The 22,625-nt window shown below is 45.8% G+C and overlaps 1 protein-coding gene and 1 long non-coding RNA gene across 8 annotated transcripts in view; one reads left to right on the forward strand and one right to left on the reverse strand.

Annotated features, from left to right (window-relative positions):
* LOC128152123 (uncharacterized) overlaps positions 1 to 5,088 on the reverse strand; it is a 63,795-nt gene extending 58,707 nt beyond the window's left edge. For all 5 annotated transcript variants that reach the window (XR_008238555.1, XR_008238558.1, XR_008238568.1 and 2 more), the window contains exons 1-2: positions 2,670 to 5,088; positions 2,174 to 2,265 (exon numbers count right to left, since the gene is read on the reverse strand). This is a non-coding gene — a long non-coding RNA (uncharacterized LOC128152123). The remainder of the gene's footprint in view (positions 1 to 2,173; positions 2,266 to 2,669) is intronic.
* Positions 5,089 to 5,724: 636 nt separating this feature from the next.
* JARID2 (jumonji and AT-rich interaction domain containing 2) overlaps positions 5,725 to 22,625 on the forward strand; it is a 224,580-nt gene continuing 207,679 nt past the window's right edge. Inside the window, exon 1 of one of the 3 annotated variants that reach the window (XR_008238649.1) lies at positions 5,725 to 6,703. Coding sequence is in view for 2 of the 3 variants with exons in the window: in XM_052810575.1 (XP_052666535.1) it covers positions 6,659 to 6,703 (45 nt within the window). In the remaining variant the exon portion in view is untranslated. The remainder of the gene's footprint in view (positions 6,704 to 22,625) is intronic. The other 2 variants (XM_052810575.1, XM_052810494.1) reach the window with 2 other exon arrangements.

The following is a 22,625-nucleotide window of genomic DNA, read 5'->3' on the forward strand; positions in this document are numbered from 1 at the left end:
ACAGACATATTTATTTCCCCATCTCCTCTTCCACATTTTCAAGTGGGGGAACAAAGTATCCTGCACACTAGGAGATTTGGATCAAAGAGCTATGATGGTCACAAGTCACAACTCATCACCCACCTGACAACTGTAGCTATTTACGTACAAATTAGTAGTGCTGACCTGGCCACTATTAAAAGATTGATGTAAATGGCTTATCCAGCATCACACTCCTTGGCAGAGAATCAACTCCAAAGCAACATTCAGCTGCCTTAACAATGAGATTATGTCTTCCCTTCTTGCATTCACAGGAACACAGGAGGGTAAGAGTTCAACAGACAACGGTCTTCTTCAGCATGCACTCTAATTCATCCCCAGAGCAGACTCGTTTAATACACTGAATAAAACCCAATCATCCTGGGGGGGGTGGGGGTGAGGAGCGGGGGGGAGGTATGCAATCTATTTTAAGATTATTACAAAGCAATATATAGATGTATGGATGGAATTAAGATTGCATAAGCATTTCCCAATTCTGGCATTTTGTAACTTTTGAGTGCTTAACTTAGCCACTTTAATATCCTTTCACTCTGACCATCTGTGTAGTGTCTGTCTGCACGTGTACGTAAGGCTGCCTCAAGGATCCTGGAGATGCTAGGCACCATGTCTCAATTGCCGAGAGGACTTTAAATCACATGCATAAATCTACGTTGCATGAATCCAGCCTTATTGTGCATGTGATACAGAATCTGCTACACATGTAAAGCTTAACTGCATGATGGCAGCTGCTTGTTGGGAAACCCTTAGGCTCAGATGCAGAGACACCACCTGGCATGTACACTAGCTACTATGTAGCATGGTCAGTATGTTTGTATTTTATGTATATATTTAACAAACGTGTACTTCTATGCATATATTTAACAAGTAAAAAAGGTTGTGGGGAAGTGGCCAAACTGACTGCCAGCAACTGGCTACTCATATCTCTATTTCCCCAAGGGAACAAATAAAAGGAAGTTCTACTTCCCTGTTCTGCAAGGGATTCATTCACAGCAGTAGCCGTTTTTTTCTCTTAGATATGTATTGTAATGCTATCTTTAATACTCTACTCCAATATCACAGTAATGTGCTATGGGACTTTTAGGACCAATGCAAAACAATAAGGCAAAATACGAATACAGGAAGGATAGGGTTTTTAAAGTGCAACAGAAAAGAGGAGGGGAATTCAAATCGGGGGATGTGGAAAGCAGAATGTCAGATCTAGACATCAACTCCAGCCAGTGGCAAGAACTAATCCGGAAAATTCAACACTCCGGGTAGCTATAGGCAGAGGCCCCTCTCTGACAGTCTCCACATTCTTCTTACAAGAAAGAGTCGGCTGCCTGTGGTAAAGTTCCATCTTCTCAAACACAAAACAAAATGTGCTATACACAAATGGTGTCGTCATTTGTGGCACAAAAGGCTGCTCTGTAGGAACGGGTCTGGATTATACAGACAGGGGGATCTACTTTTATAGTTTCTTTACCTACTTTATCAAGCTTCTAGGAAGCCATTCAAACCTCAAAAAATGAGAATTCCCATGCATTACGGCATCTCTACAGATCGCCAGCCTGATTCTAGGGCTAGAAGCAAGTTCTGTATCCCACAGCACAAAGCTACCAACCCCTCCCACCCTCATCCTTCCCACCGTACCAAAAATTTTGCCTTTATCCACACAAGAGATTAGATCGCAGAATTCAAAGTTGCATCCCTTTCAGATGCAGGAAACCTGTTCAATACTAGAGAACTTAATCTTGCCTTTTCTTAGGCAGGCATAATTCAGGTAAATATGCCACAGTTGAGGAAAAGGTATCCAGAAGTTATTTTTATGAACTGGTAAGCAGCCATCTGTCCACAAACAATCACAGCCTGCCCCCAAGACAAGGCTCCTTTATGGCTGAACTTGCCTGGCATCATGCCCTTTGTTTGCTGACTGGTGAATTATGGCTCACAAATTCACCCCATGTTCCTTCTGACTTCCCCGTACTGTTTGTGCCTATTGTTTTATCTGTTTGAACAAAAAGAAGAAACAGCAACAAAAAACCTGAAATGGTTATGCTTTGGTTTATAGTAGATCCTGATTTTCCTTATGAACTAAATATTTTTTTTTTATTTGTTTTGACCAGCAACCATACCAGGACCTTCCCCATTAGCTTACCAAAAATCTTCTCCCAGAACTCTGAGGACACCACAAACCATTTTGCATACGCATCTGCCTTCCAAGTTTGAAAGTATCAAAAGCAGTAGTCCCTGATTAAAAAAAGGAGTGCAGTCATACATAAGTCAACTATGATGAATGTTCTTTTCCTATAACATCAAAGAGATTTTATCTGCCTTGAGATGTGAAGTAGGAAAGTATTATGAAAGCTTTCATAGCTGGAGAGGTATCACCAAGGTTCCTTCTTAATGAAGCTTCCTCTCACTTCTCACTGGAATCGTGTACTAGAAGATTATCTTATGTGCTAGAAAGTGACCATATTTCACCTCTTGCTCAGAGATAGCTGCACCTAGGATGTTTAGTATATACAAGTCCAAATGAACAATGCATAAAACGCATTATTCTCATGCAAAGAAATAGTCCACAGCATCATCACCCCCCCAAAAAAAACCACCAAACCTTTTTGAACAATAGTATCGTATGTCAGACCACTGACCCTGTTCTGGCCTTTGCGAGTTGTTGGAAAGGTTGACTCCGGACAGTAATTCATCTAGTAATTGTAGAACACAAATCCAGTTTGGGGGGCCCTTTATAAATCTGTGTAATTCCTTGTAAAAGGATTACATACAATGAAAAAATGAATGAGATGCAAACAAGGAAACTCTACCAGGCTAATGTTAGTCACTTCTCAAACATTTTCAAGGCACAATATAGTTGGAAGTGGCCAAGATGAAACTCACTATCAAATTAGAAAAAAAACGTGATCAAATGTAATGGCAAACACTGACATCAGTAGCAGTGATACTAACTGCTATTGTATCAGCATTTAATTAATTTTGTAAACTAGTTCAGCTTCAGTATTTAAAAGGTCAGTCTACACAAGCTAGAACTGAAAGGCAAGATCCACCGCAGACACATGATACTCAGCACGTACATAATATGATGCTCTGTATAACAGGACACAAATGTAAATAGAGTCATGGATCTATGGAAAAGGCTTCTGCCACCCAGCCTCGAGAAGAAAATTCATTAGTTTGCACTGACAGTAAGCTTTTGTTTAACACATGGCACAAAAGCCAGTAGCAAACATAGCACCACTCAGGAAGTAATCTCAAAAGCAAGGGGGGGGGAAATAGTTGGTTTCGCCAGCTTATGTTATTTGAGAAAAGCCAGGTAGGTTTCCTACAAGAACCTTTTGCTCAATTGTTGACTTAGAAATACATGAATGACTTTGTCTCTTCCGCCTTTCCAAAATGTCTCCTGGAGAGAGAGTCACAGATTCATCATTATTAACTGAAGAAAACCCGAGACAAAAGTGTTTTCTTCCAAGTATGTCCTAGACCTTCAAGCTGCATAAACACCTTAATAAAAATAAGTGAGGGCAGAAAGTTAAACAGTCCTACATGAAACATGCATATTTCCAATTTAAAGGAACAGGAAGCTCTCTTCAGATTTACACTTAGAAATACTGTATATTTTCCTACAAGAGGCCTAAAGAAAAGGCTTCAAAAGATTAACTCAATTACAAGTAGTATTACCATAAAAGCTTGATGTTGAATGAAGCCAAGCACAGATAATTTTTTTTCCCAGTTTTTTTGTTAAACAAGACTAGGAAAAAAAAAACCCCTAAAATAATTAGTAGTAAGCATAAGGAAGTGAAGGGAGAACTAAGAAATTATGACATAACTTGATTTTTCCCATTTAGTGTCTCAAACATGATTCACATCCTATTTCTCAGGTGAAGGCAGAACACTATGCTCACTTATCTACCTAAGTGAGGAAGGATGGCCTCACAGTTAAGACGGAAGGCTAGGAACCAGCGAGTGAGGTTCTGGGGAGTCCTGGGTCTCCTGCTCTCCTGACCTGGAACACAGCCACTCCACACCCTTACGCGAAAGCTTTTGCACCTACAGAGTGGAGGTAATACTCTCCAGAAGGGATGTGAACATATAAGCTGCATCTGGAAGACAGCATAAAGTCCCTAAAGCGTTACACAAATACAGGCATTAGCATAAAGATATGTCACCTCATAGTTTGCGGTGAGTTGTACAGAAAAGCACAAACATCCACTGAGTGCAGTGATACCTCACCAGGGAGGTCATCAATTACTCCCCTTCCTCCCTGTCCCTGAAAGAGATGTAATCCACCATTAAAGAACTGTTGTGTTCGCTCTGAATATGCACCTTCCGCTTCGCACCCAGTTTCCTGCTTTTTTTAACTGGAAAAAAAACCCCAAAACAAAAAACCAAACCCTCGAGTATTTGAACTTCGGGGTTTTCCATTGACAGCAGGTTTCCACGTCCCACCAGCGCCCAGCTAGTTCAACGGGACTGCCCGCTGGGGATGGGGCAGGACGGCGCTGCCCCAGCCCCGGACCCGGCTCCTCTCGGCCCTTCTGCCTCTCGGGGAGGACGCCCGCCGCTCCCGGGCAACTAACTGCTGGGCTCTCCGCGGCGTGCCTTAGCTCCGGCAGAGCCGGGGATTTAAAAACACACATCCACACAAAAAGGTTATTCTCCGGCGCGCCGGACCACCGGCCCGGCCCCGTCGCCCGGCTCCCGCGGGGGCAGCCCAGCGCGGCGGCTGCTGAGGCGTTTCGGCGGGAGGAGGCGCGACCTCAGGATACCTTTTTGAGACACACCGAGCGAGCCTCGCACGGCACAGCCCGGCAGCCTGTCCTGAGCTGACACCGCCCGCCCGGCAGGCGGGCAGAACGGGCGGCCCCGCGGCCGAGCCCGCCGCCGGCCGCCTCCTCGGCGGCGCAGCCCACAGACACGAAGTTTCGTGCCGCCGTTTCCCGGCCCAACCCAGACGCATTAATCCCCGCGCTCTCCCGGCAGCCTCCCGCGGCGCCGGCCTGCCTCCCCGCTCCCTGTCAGCGATTCCCAATAAACTTCCCCCCCCATCCTCCTCCTCCTCCTCCTCCGCCCTGCCCTGCCGGGCCATCCCCTCCCCCGGGCGGCGGCGGCGGCAGCCGCCTCGCCGCCACCTCCGCACCGGCACCCCGCAACGCCCAACCGCCCCTCACACAGCCAACACCCCCCCCCGCCGGCCTCTACCACCGACCGCCGCGGGCGGGGGAACCAATGAAGAGGGGGGAACCAACGGAGAAGGGCGGGGGAGGAAAAGACGAGAGTCGCGAAGGGGGTTCCTCGCGCAGCAGCCAATCGGCGGCGGGCACGGGGGGGCGCGCGCGGCACGCCGGGAGGTGTAGTTCCCCGCCGTCGCCATTTTGTGGCGAGGGAACTACAACTTTCCCGCGAGCAAGGACAATTCTCGGCCCGTGCGCGGAGCCCCGCCGGCGAGGCCAGGTGCTGCCAGCGCGGCGGGCCCCGGTGCATGCCCGAGCCGGGGGAGGCGCGGCGGGCGCAGGGACGGAGCGGAAGGAGAGCCCTTGGCAGCCGGGAGGAGAGAGGCTGCTGCGGGGCGGGGAGGGGAGGGGGGGGGCAGGGCAGGGCAGGGCGACCGAGCGTGCTGCGCGGTGAGGGACCGTCGCCAAACTCCCCGCTCGGGTTGTGGCGCAGGGCTAGCGGCGACCTTGGCTGCCGGGTGGCCGCGCTTAAATGCCAAAAAAAAAGAGGTGGGAGGAGGGGTGGGGGGGGGGACAGAAGGGCAGCGTGTGACGCTTGACCCGCACGAAGTGTTTAGCGAGGCCTGTTGCATGCGTTGAACGCAGCGGGGGCCGGGCGTTGCGTCTCCCGTCCCGGTTGGGAGTTAAGGCCAGGCCCTTAAGCGGTGTATGTATGTGTGTGTGTGTGCGTGCGCGTGTGCCCGTGTGTATATATATATATACACACACGCGCGCACACACACACGCAGACATATATATTTAAAAAAAAAAAAAAAAAAAAAAGAGCCAGGTCCATTTAAAGTTGCTGCCGGAGAGCTGTTCTCATTGGTTAGGGGGGAGCTGGAGGAGCGGAGACACACACGGTGCGTGCAGCCCTCGCTGCCGCCGCCGCCGCCGCCGCTGCTGCCGCCGGAGCCGCCGCCGCCGGAGCCGGAGCCGCCGCTGCTGGAGTTGTCTCTGCCGCTTTCCCTGCTGCAGCGGCACAAACGTGACTTCCAACGTTTTGATTATTTATCTTCTCCTTTCGGCCCCTTTCCTCCTCCAAGATGTAACTACAGCTCTGACACTAAGGACCTGCAGATCGCTTAGGTGGCTTGAGAAAGAGAAAAGGGGATATCAAGGGCGTCGTTTTTTGTGTTTAGGGGGAAATTTTCCATTATAATGTTTCACTAAAGTGATTTTTTTTGTTTGTTTCCTTCGCATTCGTCTTTTTTTTTTTTTTTTTTCGTCCCCCATTTCTCTCGGATTTATTGCTAGGAGAATCACATTGTGAGGAAAGAAAGTCGGATTACAAGATACCACTACAAACAACCCCCTCCCCCCAGGATTTTTTCGGTATTTTTTTTTTTTTAAATTGTCGCGGCTTAATTCATGAAGCAATTGTCCCCTTTTGCAATCAGAATTTGGATACCAGAATGAGCAAAGAAAGACCCAAGAGGAATATAATTCAAAAGAAATACGTAAGTGGTCATAACGTATATCATTTGACTCCCAGTTTTAGGAAATGGCAGTGAATGTCAAGTTTATAGCTAATCCTGGAGCTATAAGGCTTTCGAAACAAACGCGATACCGAATTTTATTTTTCTGTGGCGTGGTGGGGGAGTTTGAGAGGCCCCTTTTGACGGGGAAACCTTCTATCCAGTTTGGTTATAAAACCAGATTCGTGTAGCGATTCCTCCAGCGAATAAATGTATTGACCTCAAATGACACAATCATAATCTAGTTTTAGATGAAAGGCGGGGAGCTCGGGGGGCTGCCGCGATAATGTCACGAAACTGCATTTTCAGGCGGTCGTGTTAATATTGCGCTTTTGCATGCGAAAGGAGGTGATTTTTTTCGTGCTCTGCCTGTGTGTGTGTGTATCCCCGTCTGGTGAAGCGGCGGCGGTGGCTGTTGAAAGCCCTTTAAGTTGAAACCGAGTGTGTCTGGTTATGGCGAGCTCGTTTCTCGCACTACCACATCCCATCTCCCCCGTCTGTGATCGGCTGCCGCTCTGCCTTGCGATGGGAACCCAAACGCAGTCGGGGATCGCGTTCCTTGGGATCGACTTTAATAATGGGCAAAATGGCTCGGTACAGTTTTAAAAGAATTCGTTACGATGGCTCGAAAATTTGGGCTAATCCAGTGCAGCCCGGGCTGTATTTCTGCCTCTCTTTATTCAACCGCTTAACCAATCCCTTGTAATTGTCTAATCCTTTAAACATATAAATGTGGACGGATAGTTGGATTTTTGTTCGTGCTCCAGTTACGTTTTGATTGGCATAGGGGAGTTTTTCTTTACGTTTGGAAAAACTGAGGGGATTAGCCAAATATGCAGTAGAGCGAATAATGATTTTTATCTGCACGTTTAAAAAAAAAAATTCTTCATTTTGGTGGGGGGTGGGGGGGGGTCTATAGAAATCCTCGCTTTCGGGTGTGTTTGATGCGAGGCTTTAAAAGTTGTAGTTTATATCGCGCCTGTCGTTCGTGCCGGTTTTTTTCAGCGAGGGGTGTTTCTTGGCAGGGAGGGTGACCTTCGGGACACTTTCCCTCGCTATTATATAGATTTGGTAAAAACTGCAGTTGACTCCAGCTGACTGCCGCTATCGATTGCCCGCCCCGCTGAAACGCAGCCCGGGGCGGGGGGGGGGGGGGCTGCGCGCTATTTTGGAGCTGGGTTCCCCCCCCCCCCCCGAAATTTCCGAATTAAAATACATCCGCATTGCAGAGGAGCGGGGAGCCCGGGGCCGGCGAGTTTAAAGTATTGCATCGAAACGGGAACGGCGGGTGGAAAGTCTGGCGAAACACGCGAGGCGTCCACGTTTCCCAGGCAGGCAGACAAAAGCGGGGCGGGGGGGTGGGAGAGGAAACGGCGGTGTTAATAATTAAGAAAGGGGGAAAGGGGGGGTGGGGGTCGCCCCAAACCGCTGCTCCCGCGGTCGCCCCGGGCCCGCGGGGGCGAACAATGCGGCGCCGCTCCCGCACCGCCGGGCAGGGGGGTGAGCGCGGCTCCCGCCGGCCCCGGGGGAAGGTAGGAGGGACGGCGGGGGGGGGGGGGGCGGGACGGGGACGACGGCGGCGGGGGGGCCGGACAACGTGCCCTGTGCTCCCCGGTTGCAACTTCGCGGCGGCGCCTTTTTTTTTTTTTTTTTATCATCTCCCCCTTCTATCCCCCCCCCCCTTTTTTTTTTATTTTCGGCAGGGGGCGCGGGCGGCGGTGCCGGCGGGGCGCGCTGCGCTGGCGGCGGCGGCAGCAACAGGTTGCCGGGGCTGTGACGGGAGCCCGCGGGCCGCCGGCCACGCCGCCGCCCGGCCAGGTTCGCCCTGCTCCCGTGACGTCACAAAGGGAAGGGCCTGCGCGCCGTGGAATCTTCGTCGCTTCTCCTCTCCCCCCCCCCCGGCGTGACGTCAGAGCCGAGGCGGGCCGGCGGGGACGGGGGTGGGGGGAGGCCCCGGGGCAGCGTTCGGCGGCGCTGCGGGGGAGGGGGCGGCCCGGCCCGGCCCCGGGCCAGGTGAGCAGGTGCGGGGCCGCCCGGCCCGGCCCTGCCGGTTTGTGAGGTGGGAGGTTGGTTCTAACCGCCGCCCCGCGCGGAGGGGAGGGCCGGTCACGTCGCCCCGCGGGGGCGGGAGGCGTGGGGCCGCGGCGTGGCGACACGCGTGGCACGTTTCCTCCTGCCCGTGACCTTCGGGCGCTGCGGCAGCCCGGCGGAGCACGCCGGGTCGCGGCCGCCGCCGCCTTCTCCTCCTCCTCCTCTTCCCTGCCGGTGCCAGCCGGGCCTTTTGTTGTCCGCCTGCGAGGCTGCAGGTGCGATCGCCCGCCCCCCCGGGTCGGGGCCGGAACCGCCTGCTGGCCTCCGCGGGGGCCGCTCGTCCCGGGTCGGGGGCTGTTAAGCTTCCCCCCCCCCCCCCCCCGCGCCCCTTCCTGTCAGGCTCGGCCCCACCGGTGACACCCCGCGCCCCTGGAGCAGGCCTCCGGCCCGGGCACCGCCGCAGGTGACCCGGGAGAGGCGGCGCGGAGAGCTGGCAGCGGCTGAGTCAGGCCTCGCCTCACCGGCCTCCCCTTGCCCCGCCGCCGGGCCGCAGCGGAACAATGGTCCGCCGAGCGTCGGGCCCCGCTGCCCGACCGCGGGGCCCTCGGCGCTCCCAGCCCTGAGGTGAGGGGCTGCGCCGGGGGTGACGGCCCACCGTGAGGAGCGAGGGTCCAGCCGAGTGCCCCCAGGTGCGCGGGTACCGAGGTGCTGCTTCGGTGGCCCCCGCTCCTCGTACGGCCGCGGGTTGTCGTATCGGGGGCGAAAGCTTGTTTAGGTTGCTGCTTTTCGGCGTTTGCGGAATGAATTCTGAAAACAAAAAGGTGGTGAGAACAATGGAGTAAAAGCCTGCGCGTTGCGGGCTGCCGTCACGGGTCTTGGCTCCCAGCTCCGTAAGTGGTTGCAATTAAAAGTTCTCTTAAACTTTGAGAGCGTTATCTTTTGCGACCGATAAGCCAGGAATGAGGAAATCTGTGTATGCGTCTTTTTTTCTGCACTTTAAAAAAGCTATCACTTAATTTTTAAAAGAACTATGGCTGACTCATACAAATCTTTCTTCTCACTTTACCCTCCTCCTTCTCAAACATCTTTACATATCAAATATTGCCTTTTGGCTCAAGCCTCAGAAAACTGACAGCTTTGTAGAGCATCAGCCGAGAAGCCAGACTGCGTTCAGTATGCGCTCGGAATTAATAGCTCTTAAATGAAGAGCTTTGAAGTCTTAAGCGTAATTTCACAGGTGCATTTTTCTGCCTGTTTTTGTGATGCCAAGTAGCAAATCTTCTGTTCTTGCTGGCTTAGGTCTTGGAGTATCAGACCTGGATTACTGTCTTAAAATACCTGCACAGTTCTGCCACGATAGCAGATGGCAAAATATAATTAAGGAGTAACGTCACTACTGTCGCCTTGTGTGATTTGTTTCCTTGTCCTTGCAGAAGGAAAAGTGCTGTAGTCTGCCATGAGGTGACACGCTTCACCTATGGACAGCCTGGTAAACCCCTCAGAGGGCCGGCAAGGCCTGTCCAGGATTAGCGTGCTGCAGACATCCGAGGAGGACTCCTGCGAGTGCTGCAGCCTTTGAAACAATACTCTCCACTTGGGCGTGCTTGAAGCGGGCTCAGGGAGTTTTGGGGGTGAAGGTGACCGTGCAGCAGCACCACCTCCTGCGAGTAAGGGACGTTGGGGTGCAGGGGCCTGGCCCTGGGCACCCCAAGGCTTCAGCCCGACCTTCCTGCCCTGCTTTTTTTTTCTGCGGGAGTTTCCTCGTTTCCCTCACCCAGGCCCACAACTGACAGCGTGCTTTAAGTTTGACCACTTCCTACAAGAAATAACGTAAATACACCGGTTGGCAGCAGAGGTAGTATTCGGTGTGCATTGCATCTTATTTCAGCTAACCTTCTGGAGTTTTCTTGTGCTGTGTCTTTTTCAGGCTTGCAGTAACAATTCCAGCAGCATAACATGCTCAACTCTTAGTTTTTTTTTTTCCATACGTATAAATTCAGCTAACGTTGTAAGGATGCTGGCTGCACTTGAGATCTGAGTTTGGGTTCCTCTTAACCTCCTCCTGGCATCTTGAGATTACAACATTATGTTGTAAGTGGCTATAGGATAGCGTGTAAGTAGAAACTAGTAATGGAAATACTTTTTTTTTTTTTAAAGGAATATTTACTTTTTGCTATCAGCAAATGCTTTGCCGTGAGATACTAATGGACTCGTGCTTGCTCTGATGGACTGTGAGCCAGCAGTCAGTGTAAGATGCTGTCCAGAGTGAATTATAATGAATCAAGGCCCTGTGAAGAGTTTCTAATGTTCATTAAGCACTTTCACTGTCTCTTATGAGGTCTACTAAGCCAGTATTAAAAATATATTACCCCTTCCTTTTCTGTAGATGTAAAATAACAGCTAATGTTATGCATATGCTAAAGTGTGGTATAAACGTCAGCTGATGCTGTAAAGCAGTAGCATTCCCTCCATTTTATTGTTTGATGAAACAGAAAGAAGTCTAAATTACTTGCCTGAAGCTACATACTGTAACGGTGGCAGAGACGGAACTAATCTGTATTTCTGCAGCCTTGTCCAATATTCTATCCTCTAGCTTACAGGCTCTCGCTATGAGGCACGGCATCTGCTGTACAGGGACTACTTTCCGCAGTTCAAACTTTCTTAAAGATTTCCTCCCTCCCCAGTTATGGTCTGGACTGTTAGATTAACGCTGTATTTTTAACATCATAATAATATTTTAAGAGGCATTTTGGTATGGATACTTGATTTGTTTTGAGTGATGATCATACCCTGCAGCTGATAAGAGACCAGTTGATACTGTGATGACTCAGCTGTGGGAGTATTACATAAAGTAGGTCAATTTTTAAATCTCATGGTTTGAAGCTAAAGAGACTGTTCGTACACATTACTGATATTTCGTGGTTTGAACATAACTGAAAGTTCTTGAGGAGGGAAATGTTTTTGGGAGTTGAATTTTTTTTTTTTGCCATTTATATTGTATTGTGGCTGAATTCAATCAACTTGAACTTGGGGAGGGAGCTGCTTTCATTTCTAAAGTTTCCAGTTTGCAGCACTCAAGTGAAAGGGAGGCTTAAAGGTAATTTTAAAGTAGGGAAAGGAAAAGCAGAGGCACGCTTATTATTTTTTATTACAAGCACCCAGCCTTTGTGTGATTTAGCAGGTGCAGGATTTGCAGAGGAATACGTGCATTGCTGCGAAATCCGTATTTGCATTTAAAACATTGTTTTTTCCCCCTAGTCCTTTGCATGGCGTTCTTCCCAGCTACAAATGTAAACCAAGTGTAAATGATGCATTGTTTGCCTTAGTGGGCAGACAGTCTGAAAACAATAGTGCTGATGGATTTGATTGCCTCTGTGTAAGATTAACGGGACATTAACTTTCAAGTCTAATAATGCAAATTTCAGTGTTGCCAAACCTGAACTTCCCTTAAATGTTTCCTGATGCTGATGGCCCTACATGTCCCTATGCTATGTTCAGTTGACGGTTTTTATGATCTAGCTCTTACCTTCGATACAAGGCCCCTTAACCTGTTGTTACGACTTAGAGAAAAGGGTAAAACATACTTGGAGTTTAATGTCCAAGTGAGTGATGGGGTATGGTACGTGTATACTTTTTATACTTACTACCATTTTTTATTTAAAGGATTTTTAAGTGGTAGGAAGCCACCAGGAAACTTAAAAGCTGCAAATCGCTTGTAAAATTCAGGTCTAGTAAGTGAGGAGTACTTGGCGTTGAAATTCAGATACAGGAAATAATATGATGCTTGCCAAACTGTATTTGGTGTTCTCTCAGATCTTTGATGGGTTGGTTGTTTTGCTGGCTCATTACTACTGGGAATATTGGATGTGATCCTTTTTGGTTTTTAACGGGCAGGTTTTATTTGGGAACTCTTGGTTTTCATTTGTAGGGGTGGGTTTATTTCAGTCAGTCACAAAAACGTTTTCTCAATGAATCAGTAGGTAGAGGGTTTAAAACCATTTGCTGTTTCACTTGCTCAGGTTTCACACTTTCCCTTGTGTAATGACATCCTGTTCTGATGTTGTTCCTTCAGTAATCTGGCAAAGGCCTGGTATTTCCAGTGGTGGGCTGTGGGAAAGGAATAAACCCTTTAATTATAGCAGTGAGGGCTTGTTTGAAAATACGCTAGCTCTCTTCCCCTCCATGTGTGCTTTCTTTTTGTCCGTCGCTTCCTTAAGCAGACGACGGGTCTGAAGCTGTAAAATGCTGCTGTTCAACTTGCCCTGCAAGCGTGGCCACGATCGGTGGCAAAGCTGAGTGGTGGCTGAGAGCATGGCCGTGCTGAGCGCCACGTCTCGAGGCTCTCGGCTAGAGATCACGGCTCCCTGGTCTGCGAGCAGACGGATAGTGTGAGTGTACCCCATCTGCTCCCATGCAAAGTTTATCGGCTTCATTTATGCTGCTGCAGAAAGCTGTTCGGAGTGACCAGCTTGGCTGAGCATGGAAGGAAGGAAGAAACACTCAGGTGGAAGTCGTTCCACCGGTTCACGTAGGGAAGAGTGGAATCTGAAACTGCTTCAGCGTTTCTGCAGCAAATGTCTCATCCCGGACTGATGCGTCATAAACCATATCCCGTATTTTTACCTGGGGGAACAAAACCTCCTGTAATCAGTCATAAAAATGGGATTGTGTGGTTAAAAAAAAAAAAGCATTGAAAACAAAATGAGAAACCTGTACTAAGGTCTCCATACACTTTCTGCATCTAGGTCAGACCTGTGGAGCAAGAGTAGTTTCTGGTCAAGTTCGGTTTAGTGCCTGTAGGATTGCTACAGTTGCAGTCAGATATTTTGACACTGCTAAAATCGGTTTAGCGAAAATGTGATGATGCCCCCAGAAGAGTTTGTTAATTGCATCATTTGAGGGGCATGACTTAATCCTTTCTAAATGTCTCTCTTCTGTAATGAGTAATCTGCTCGGTCTATCCTGCTTGGGTTCTTGCGGTCTTTTCTGCTGGGTCCTTCCCTTGATTTGCTCTGCAAAAAGGCAGCTTTGGATCTGTGGCTGTTACTATATTGCTTTTATTTCTTAAAGGCTAGAAGAAATGCAAATAATAAGAATCAAGTTGAGAAACTGTGGCCTGCTGCCGTGCTCCAGGAGGGCTTGTGGTATTTGCATCCCTGCGCTCTGCTTTCAGTTCTTTGAGCTTGCCTTGCTGGTCTGACATCTTTTGGATGACGTGATGGTTGCAGGAGATTAGCATGTTTTGGCACATGAATACTATGATGACTGGCTAACGATATTTATAAAGTTCAAAAATAAACCATGGGAGCTCATTCTGACATAATCTACTAATCTTAGTTTTGCACTTTGAAACTGTGTTGTCTGAGCCAAGTTAGGATAACTATATATTACGAGCAATTAATTTTTAGCTTCGCTTGCAGATTAGTTTTGAAGCAATGCATGCTTTTAAATTAAGAACGATGGGAGTGAATTTGGAAAAATTATTGGCCCTTTCAACTGTATGCATATGGAAATCAGCTCTGTGCCTATTTTTAAAACAGATTTATGTGAGTGGGAGTAGAGATATGTGCTCCCCAATATTTCTGGACAATGTTGCGTACTGGCATTTTGACTTGATGGTTTTTGTCCACTGCCCACAAGAACGGGACTGTCTTCTCTGCTCTTTCCCACATTTGTATGTTAGGGGAAGAACTTTTCTCTTTGAGGATTGTGCTTTATTTTCTCCTGTGTGAAAAATCTGCTACTGCTTTGGGTAAACTTTAGCCTCGTGCTAGGCATCCTGCTAGTCATGCTGCGTTTTAGGGAGTCCAGCCAAGAGAGTAAACTTTGGAGGCTCCTCAGTGGCAGGAATTCAGTTTCCCCCAGGCCCTGACAACTCCGTTTAAACAGCTAATAACCGTTTTCTAGCTACATTTGGGAATGGCCTGCTTTTTTAAGAAATACAAAGAGGAACCTGCAGATGTAAAGCATGTGAGTCAAGTGAATTGCAATGTACAAATATTTTTTGAGGTTGCTACCAATAAAGTGGACAGAAACCATGAGTCTTGGACAAGAGTTTGTCCAGTGTCTCACTCTGAGATGCTTATCGTTATTTTTTTAGCTGTTATATTTAGCATATCATTTTCTATGCTGTTCTAAAACTGGGAATCTTTATGCCCCAAAAGTACATAGTCTGGAAATTGCACTTAGAGTTTTAAGTTGCTGCAGGCTACCACCATATGTTTATAGTTTTTTTCGTTTTATAAGGTACCTGTTAGGCAGACTAAGGGTGATTTAGGGAAGGGGTATGTTTCCTCCTTTCTCGCCTTTTTTATTTCATGGATATTACTTTCAGCCAGTTTGTCCCACAGAGTTCTTTTTGGTACATCAAAGTTGTAAGCCAAATCTCTCAGCTGCAGTGTGCATGCTAAAAACCCTGTAATACAAATTTCCAACCCTGCACGTATGCCAGATCAATTAACTTCTTAACTCGCACTGAAAAAAAAAATAGAACTGCTTCTGATTTGGTTTCAGCCCTGCAAAACTTGGTCCAGTCTTTTGAGTTTACCAAACTCAAAGCCAAGCGAAAAGGTTTTTCTGTTATTGTTTGTAATGTTGACTGATAACTAAGCTGGCGTTGTACGCAGTTCCTTTTTGGGTGATGTTCCAAATGACCGGCCTTAATGTGAGTGTTTTTCACAGAAGGATGACATAGATGGACGCCTGAGATGTGGTTTTCTGATTGATAGTCACTTTTTTCTACCCTCTCAAAGCGTAGTGATAGTGATGAAAATTCTCATGGCCTCTTGCCATCGTGCAGACTGGCTTTCTGAGACTAGGGAATGTCCCTTTGAGTTTTGGATATAAAGCCAGAAGTTAATGTGTTGGAATAGTATTTCCTCTAATAATTTATTAAAAGCTGTACTACACCTGAGTAAAATTGTAAGAAAAAGGTAGTCTTTCTGCTACTGAGGCCTTTATCTTAAGTTTGAAAAGCTTTTACCAGTGTTAATTTTTTTTGTTCTAGTTATTCAACATATAACGGGGACACAGTAATATCACTTTGTAAGACAAGAGGCTTTGTGTTACTTAAAAGCTGGAGTTACAGCATGTTACAGTAACTGTAACTTGTGAATTATTTATAACTTGGAAGAAATAATGGTTGTCCTAATGGCAAATAATTCTGAAGTTGGCTTTTTCTTTTTTTTAAGTCTGTCTGTGATGCCTTGAACCAATAAAAACTACAAAAATAAGAAGTAGCCATCGAGAGAAGCTGTCCTGTCCTATTCTACTGTCCCCTTCTTCCTATTTGTGGTGGAAATGTCCTGTGTGTAGCTTTTGTGTTTTGCCTTCGGTGACAGCATTGTGAATGTGGAGACCAGTAAGCTGCCTAATGCCATGTTTTTATCATCACTTTAAGCCTGCACTGCACTGAAAGAAGTGTTAGCCTTCTTCTGGCTGCCTGTTCCCCCTCTCTTCTGCAGTCCAACATGTATATCAGGTGATAACTCCCACCACAGATTGGGGACTTCCCAGGTTAAAACTGAACTGACAAAATATAGTTGATTTTTAATATGGATTCATTTAGTATTGCAGTTTGTGATGTAGCTGTAAAAATATTTGGTCTGGGGAAGGTGTTGCAGGGACACAAAATGAAGTGGAAAGGGAGGGGTAGGATTGCTTCTGTTAGCAATAGTGTGAGCTTAAATGGGCTGTGAAATTATGACTAAATAGGAGTCAAGATATATGTTTTATTTCCTAGCAAACAAAATTAGCTGTCCTTGTCTGTTCTAAGGATTGTTCGGGCATGGATGTTGCTATACTGTCCTACTGCTGGAAGCGTGGTGAATATTAAATAAGGTTGAAACGAAGTTAGGCCACGTAGGTGAAAATGAAGCTGAAGGTGTTGGTGCCTGTGGTCATGGTAGTGCCATAATAATTTCCAAAGTGCTAAAATATGTTATAAGAGGATTTAAAATGTACTACTGTTGTTACGTGTTATGCTTGCTTAGGTAGGATTTGAACAATTTTAAACAAGAGAAGAAAAAAGGGGAAGAAAATAAAATTAAGATAGCTGTGCTACTGGAAGCTGAGTTCTACCGCTAAATGTGGTAGAAGTACTCTTTTTAATTCAACAGCCACATGCACCCACCCCACAATACAAGAGCTCCAGCATGGAAGTAAAACCAGTGAACTGTTCTACTTTCTACAACAAGGATCTGCTTACAGAAGGGAGTTCCTCCAGAAATTTCCCATGGCTTTATTTCTTTTATTTTATACTACTGAAGAATAAGTTCAGTTAGCTTCTTTTAAAACCACTCATGTCTATTGAATGTGCAGGCAAACTGAAGTGCTGATGTATTTTTGCCCCAGGTTCCCAAGTAGTGTGAGAAGGCCAACCCATGTCAAATCAAGAAGCTACAAAAAACAAGGTTTCTTTTAATTGTAGGAACATCAGGATGTGGCGTCACATGCCTTTTTCTCACCATTGAAGCCAGCAGCGGTGACCCTACTGATCTTTTCTTCATGGTATAGTGCTTTGGCCATATCAATACAACTAAAGAGCTGCATACGAAATAGGGTCACTGAAATTACCAGGCTTAAAAAGTCGTTATGTGAATGCTCTCTTCTTTTTTCCCCCCATCTCCTCATCTTTAAATGGTCTGGTTTCAGTGCAAGCCTGCAAAGACTTTTTAGTGGCACAGTTAAGGGAACAGTGGGGCACAAGGACCTCTTTGGCTTTGCTGTGGATTAAAAAGACATGTGGAACTGCACCCTCAGTTTCAATCCAGCAAGGCACTGTAGCATATGCCTGTCTGAAATGTATGAATACTCTTACTGACGTCAATTGAAGTACTTGGAGCTTGTGAGTTAAGCACATGCCGAAGTGCTTTTCAGGCCTTGAGATTTTGCCATTCCTGTGTAAGAGTGTGTGCAAGTATTTGCAGGCAGGAATGTTAGTTTTCTAAGAGGGTGATAGCCATTTAATGGTTTTAATGGCTTTACTAGATGTAGTCCTGCCTAGTTTTTTGCTGAACTGTTTCTTTTTCTTTTTGCTTTTCCAGCATCTTCTCTTAATATTTTATTTAAATGTAATAACTTCTTTTTCTTTCATTACTCTTGTCTTCATTATAGTGTGCATGAGTGCATAGTACTGGCATTTTTTACAGTTCACTTCCCCCCGCCCTCTTGTCTTCCAGTCCCATGCTTTTCTTTCTCTCATTTCTATGTATTTCTCTGATTGGGCTCCTCTATCCACGTTGTCCCTGTCTGAGGAAATTAGCTCTTACGAAGCTGCTGCCATCTCTTTGCAAGAAAGCAAAATGAACTATTGTTGCAGTATTATTTTCTTTTCCTGAAGGCCAAAGGGGGAGATGAGGATAGGTTCCTGCAGTTCATTTTGGGGGCAGCTCCATAGGAAATACTTTGGAAGGGGGGTGATCGCACTGGTGCTACTTGTCTCTCAAGCCTGTGTGCAGATTTTGAGTGTTGGTTATAGAAAATACTGGCTGTGTACTTACATTATGCAAGGCCCAGCAAACTGTTAATGTGCAAATACTGTGGAGGAAAAGTAGAACGTAGCCCTGCTCATCCCTTTTTACAGTCCTTTTATCAACTTTTGAGAAATTGAATCCTGCTGATGTGAGCATTCAGGAAAAGCTAATTTCATAATTCACATACATTAAAGGCTTTTATTTATAAGACATTAATATTCATGCTCTTTCAGTCAAGAGCAGCACTATGTGACACGACTGACCAGTCATAAAAACCAGTGCATAGCTTCTGTTACTGAAAGGATCTCTGCAGTCTCCATTTGAGTATGACCTTCTAAAATAACTAAAGGTGGTCACATTTCTTCCAGGCTGGGTGGCAGACCAGGTATAATGATTTCTGGGCCCTGCTGCTTTGGAGAGCAGGAATACAATTTTCAGCATAAATATGTTAAGAAAAGTATGGTCTCTTAAAGTCTTCTGGGTAATATAATTTCTTATATCATACTTAGTATTTCATTATAATACTACTTCAGCTGGCTCCTATTAATGCTGGTGGGATATCATGCAGAAGAAGGAAATGTGTTTATGATGTAGGTAATCATGTTTTTCCCCCTCACAAGCATCTTTGCTTACATTCTTGTTGATTCCTCTTCCTTTTGTGGTATCGTTTTATGCCCGTTACTCTTGCAGTCAAGGATGCAGTGAAATTAATTCCCTGTGGGCATTTTGGAAATTACTCGTTCACTAATTTGGATGGAGGAGAGCAAAGGGATAAACTATTACTGCCTTTTTTCTGCTAACTTTTGTCAGATCCTGCCAGGGGTGAGTCTGTCTTTTTTTCCTCTTACAGACAGCCCTTCTCTTAATGCATTATAACCCCTGGACTAGTCATGCCTGATGAGTGATCAGGCCATTCCTGCTAAGCTCTGCCTCCTGGCCCAAGTTGGGACCAGGAGCAGTGTTCCTGCATGCATGCCTGTCCGTACCGTGTCCTGCTTTCCCCTCTGGAATAGCGTTGAGTTGACTACAGGGGTTCCCTGGCAAAGTGGTCAGAAGCTTTTTGGAGTATTTTTTCTGGATATGTCTTTGCTTCTTTCTTTTCTTTCTATCCTTTTCGTGTCCCTGTTCACCTTGCATAACCACAAGTAGGGATGTGGTACCGGCTGAGGGACTGCCTGGTTATCAGCTCTGCAGAATCCATTTCCTTCACATGAGCTCTTTTTCAGAGGTGCTTCAAAGCGTTGTCATTTTATTGCCTGCACGCTACAAGCATGACTGCAGCTGCATCTGGGGCTTTGTCAGGGAAGCAGGAGTGTGCTCAGCTCTGGAGAGCTAACCTGTCCTCTGGCAGTTTGTGAAACTGAGGTTAGTATAATGTGAGAAAAATGGCCAGAATATATATATCCATGGTTGGAGTCCTGCTCATGTGGAGGATGGCTTGCCCTGAGCTCCTGGTTAGGTCCTACCACTGTCCCTGTCTTTAGCCATCATGGTAGTATTTTTGCTGCTTTTACTTTCGTATTCTCCCTCAGCATTGTGTCATGGTCATGCCTTCAGAAGATCAGCTACAGCTTGGCTGACAGGCATGGTAGCTTAGGAGGGAAGTGCTTCTTCATCTTTTACAATGGAAGAATATACATGAACACACTATACAGTTGCCTTTGGAAGAAAGCTTTGAAGATGTCTGTTCAGGCATGCTTTTGAAGGTGTCCTGAAATTTGCTCTCAACTATCCTCTGTATAGATGATTTATCACCATTCTTCTGTTCCCATGGAACAGTAAATTGCATCTGGGCTGAAAGGTTATCCTTTTCCCTTAAAGGGCTTCATACTTTTGCACTGCTTCTTCCTTTATTCCATGCTCTCCAAATGTCCAGGTATTTTTTCCCTACCAGACAAGACCCAGTATTTTAATCAGGAACCCACAGGGTTACAAGGCTGAAGCAACACAGTACAGCGCTTCAGCTTTGAAAACTTGTTCCTCAGTGGAAGAATGCTATTGAGATAGTTCCAGCTGGTTTCCAAATTTCAAATCCACTGACTTTCTCAGTGATTAGATCACCTTCTTCAGTAAAAGCTCGGATCTGCAGCTGATCTGAGGGAGTTAATACATAGTTTAATTTCAACACACATGAATAATGTTAAGCCCGTGCATAAACTAGTCTAGTTAAGGAGGAGAACAAAATAATAGGTAATCTCTTGAGGCAACCCTTTGAAACAAGAAGTAATATCTTATAAATTTTTAAGCACGTAAGAAAGAGGATTGAATAGCTGGCATTATTTGAGACAAAAGACTGTAAGAACAATTCTAAGGCTGGCTGGCTGACCTACTGTTCAGCTGAGAAACTAGGACAACATCTAGTAAGGGAAAGCTCGGTTATAGCGGACTGGTTATCAGGGCTCCTAATCCTGTCATAGATAAAAGAATATAAAACTGTCAAAACCAGGGTATTAAATCTGCATCTCCCAGGTTGCTGTCATTTGTCTGACCCCCCCCCCCAAATTGGGTTGGTTGGTTGGTTGTGCAGGCAGTCCCTAGAGAGAAACTAAGACTATTTCCACAATGATATGACCTTCAGGTTCTCAAAGGTGCAAGTGTCTGGTCTCAGGGTTAACCACAGCAAAACATTCGTTGTCTTCTTACATTCACATATGTCATACTTAGTTCATGCCACGGCATGAGAGAGTTCTCTGGAGCAAAGTGTAATGCTATACAGCCTAATTTCATGGTGTTTTCCAGTGCCTGCCTTGTCTAATGCTTATCTAAGTAAACTTTCTTAGCTCTTCTGTGTTGGCGAGGTTGGTAATCTCACTGTTGTTTCTGTAGAAGATTCATGTGTCTGGCTCTTCCTGGACTAGGTTGAAGACCTGCTTTATTGTCACTTCTGAAAAGTACCTCTGCCCGCATTTTCTTGGCACAGCGAGTCTCCTTGTTATTGTCAGTTTAACTTTGTGGTGTGTATGACCAATGCAAATATTACTAGGGCTTAATAAACAACCTACCTTTGGATGACTATTACTGTTGTGATAAAAATGATACAAGGTTGGTTGCTCATTGATTTATGCTTTTTGGCCATCTTCCAGGATGAAACTGTAACTTCATTACGCAAGAGTTTCAGACTGGTACAGAGCTGTCCATTTATTTCCTTCAACTGTTACTGAGCTGACAGCTTGCCTTTGGAGGGTCATATATTCAAAAGCTGCCAATTGGATCTTGCTTCATTTTAGCCAAATGTGGCACAGAGTCTGCAGTGCATTTTCTCCCTAATACATGCCCCCCCCCCAACTTTTTTTACCTTCTGCTTTCTCTCTCTTCCTTCCCCTTCCCTTCCCCTCAGTTCCTCCTGCTGAAAATAAAAAAGGCCTGGGAACAGAGGCAATGCCACAAATAAAAGGAATTAGGGTTTTTTTTGTTGCTGCCTGTAATTTTGGTTTCTGTTAATAAGACTTTAGTTTCTCTGGCTAGATAAGTTCTGCATTGTGGAGAAACACATGGGTTTCAAAAATGGTAAATGGAAGATATTTTTCATCTTGCTGTTTCTGCTAAGCATACTCCTACCTCAAAGTTAGCTGCTTATTTCCAAATCGCTCTTTGTGACTTTGTTTTCCTCCTTCTGTTTCATCAGTACTCTCCACTGCTCTTTTGGTACCTTTACTTGGGAAGTCACCATTTGGAAGCCTGTGTAAAGTTGTCATCGGGAAGTCTATGTACTTAGCTGAAATGGGGGGAAGACAAACGGTGCACCATATCTCCCTATGTAGTACTTGAAATCAGAAAGTATATTTCTGTTGTGGTACCCAGACAAAGGGTTTCCTCACATTGAGAAGTGAGGACAGGCTTAAATTTTTTTTCTGTTGGTGGGATAGCACCTTGAATTCTTCTAAGTGTTTTACACAACTTAGCAGCTTTTTTTGCATGTCTCAGTGCATTCCTGGGAAAATACATGTTTTTGCAGTTCAGTCTTAAAGAATTGTTCTTAATAACTAAGCAAGATGAGCTGAAGAGTCTATTTTATAAAGTAGACAACTTTATTTGGATTTCCCTGGCCCGTCTTTTAAATATGATGTTAAATGTGATGGAATAATAGAGTTTCAGTTGTGAACCAATGTATTCTGTCTATGAAAACTCTTTTTTCAATTAATTGCTTTCAAATTACTTTTCCCGAGTAATTCCTGACTCTTTTTTCAGTACATATTTATGTGCTTGTAAAGTGGAAAAATAATATAATCAATACCTGAATAAATATTACTATTTAATGCATTAAGCTGCTTGCTTTAGTCCCAAAAGAAACTCTAACATTGGTATTAGATGAAAGCGTGCATACATCCATTTCCTCTAAGAGTCGATCTCAAATTCCTTATGATCTCAAGATCGATAATTTTGATAGTTATTTTTAATTT

The sequence above is a fragment of the Harpia harpyja genome, chromosome 1, assembly GCF_026419915.1.
Source record: "Harpia harpyja isolate bHarHar1 chromosome 1, bHarHar1 primary haplotype, whole genome shotgun sequence".
NCBI lineage: Eukaryota > Metazoa > Chordata > Aves > Accipitriformes > Accipitridae > Harpia > Harpia harpyja.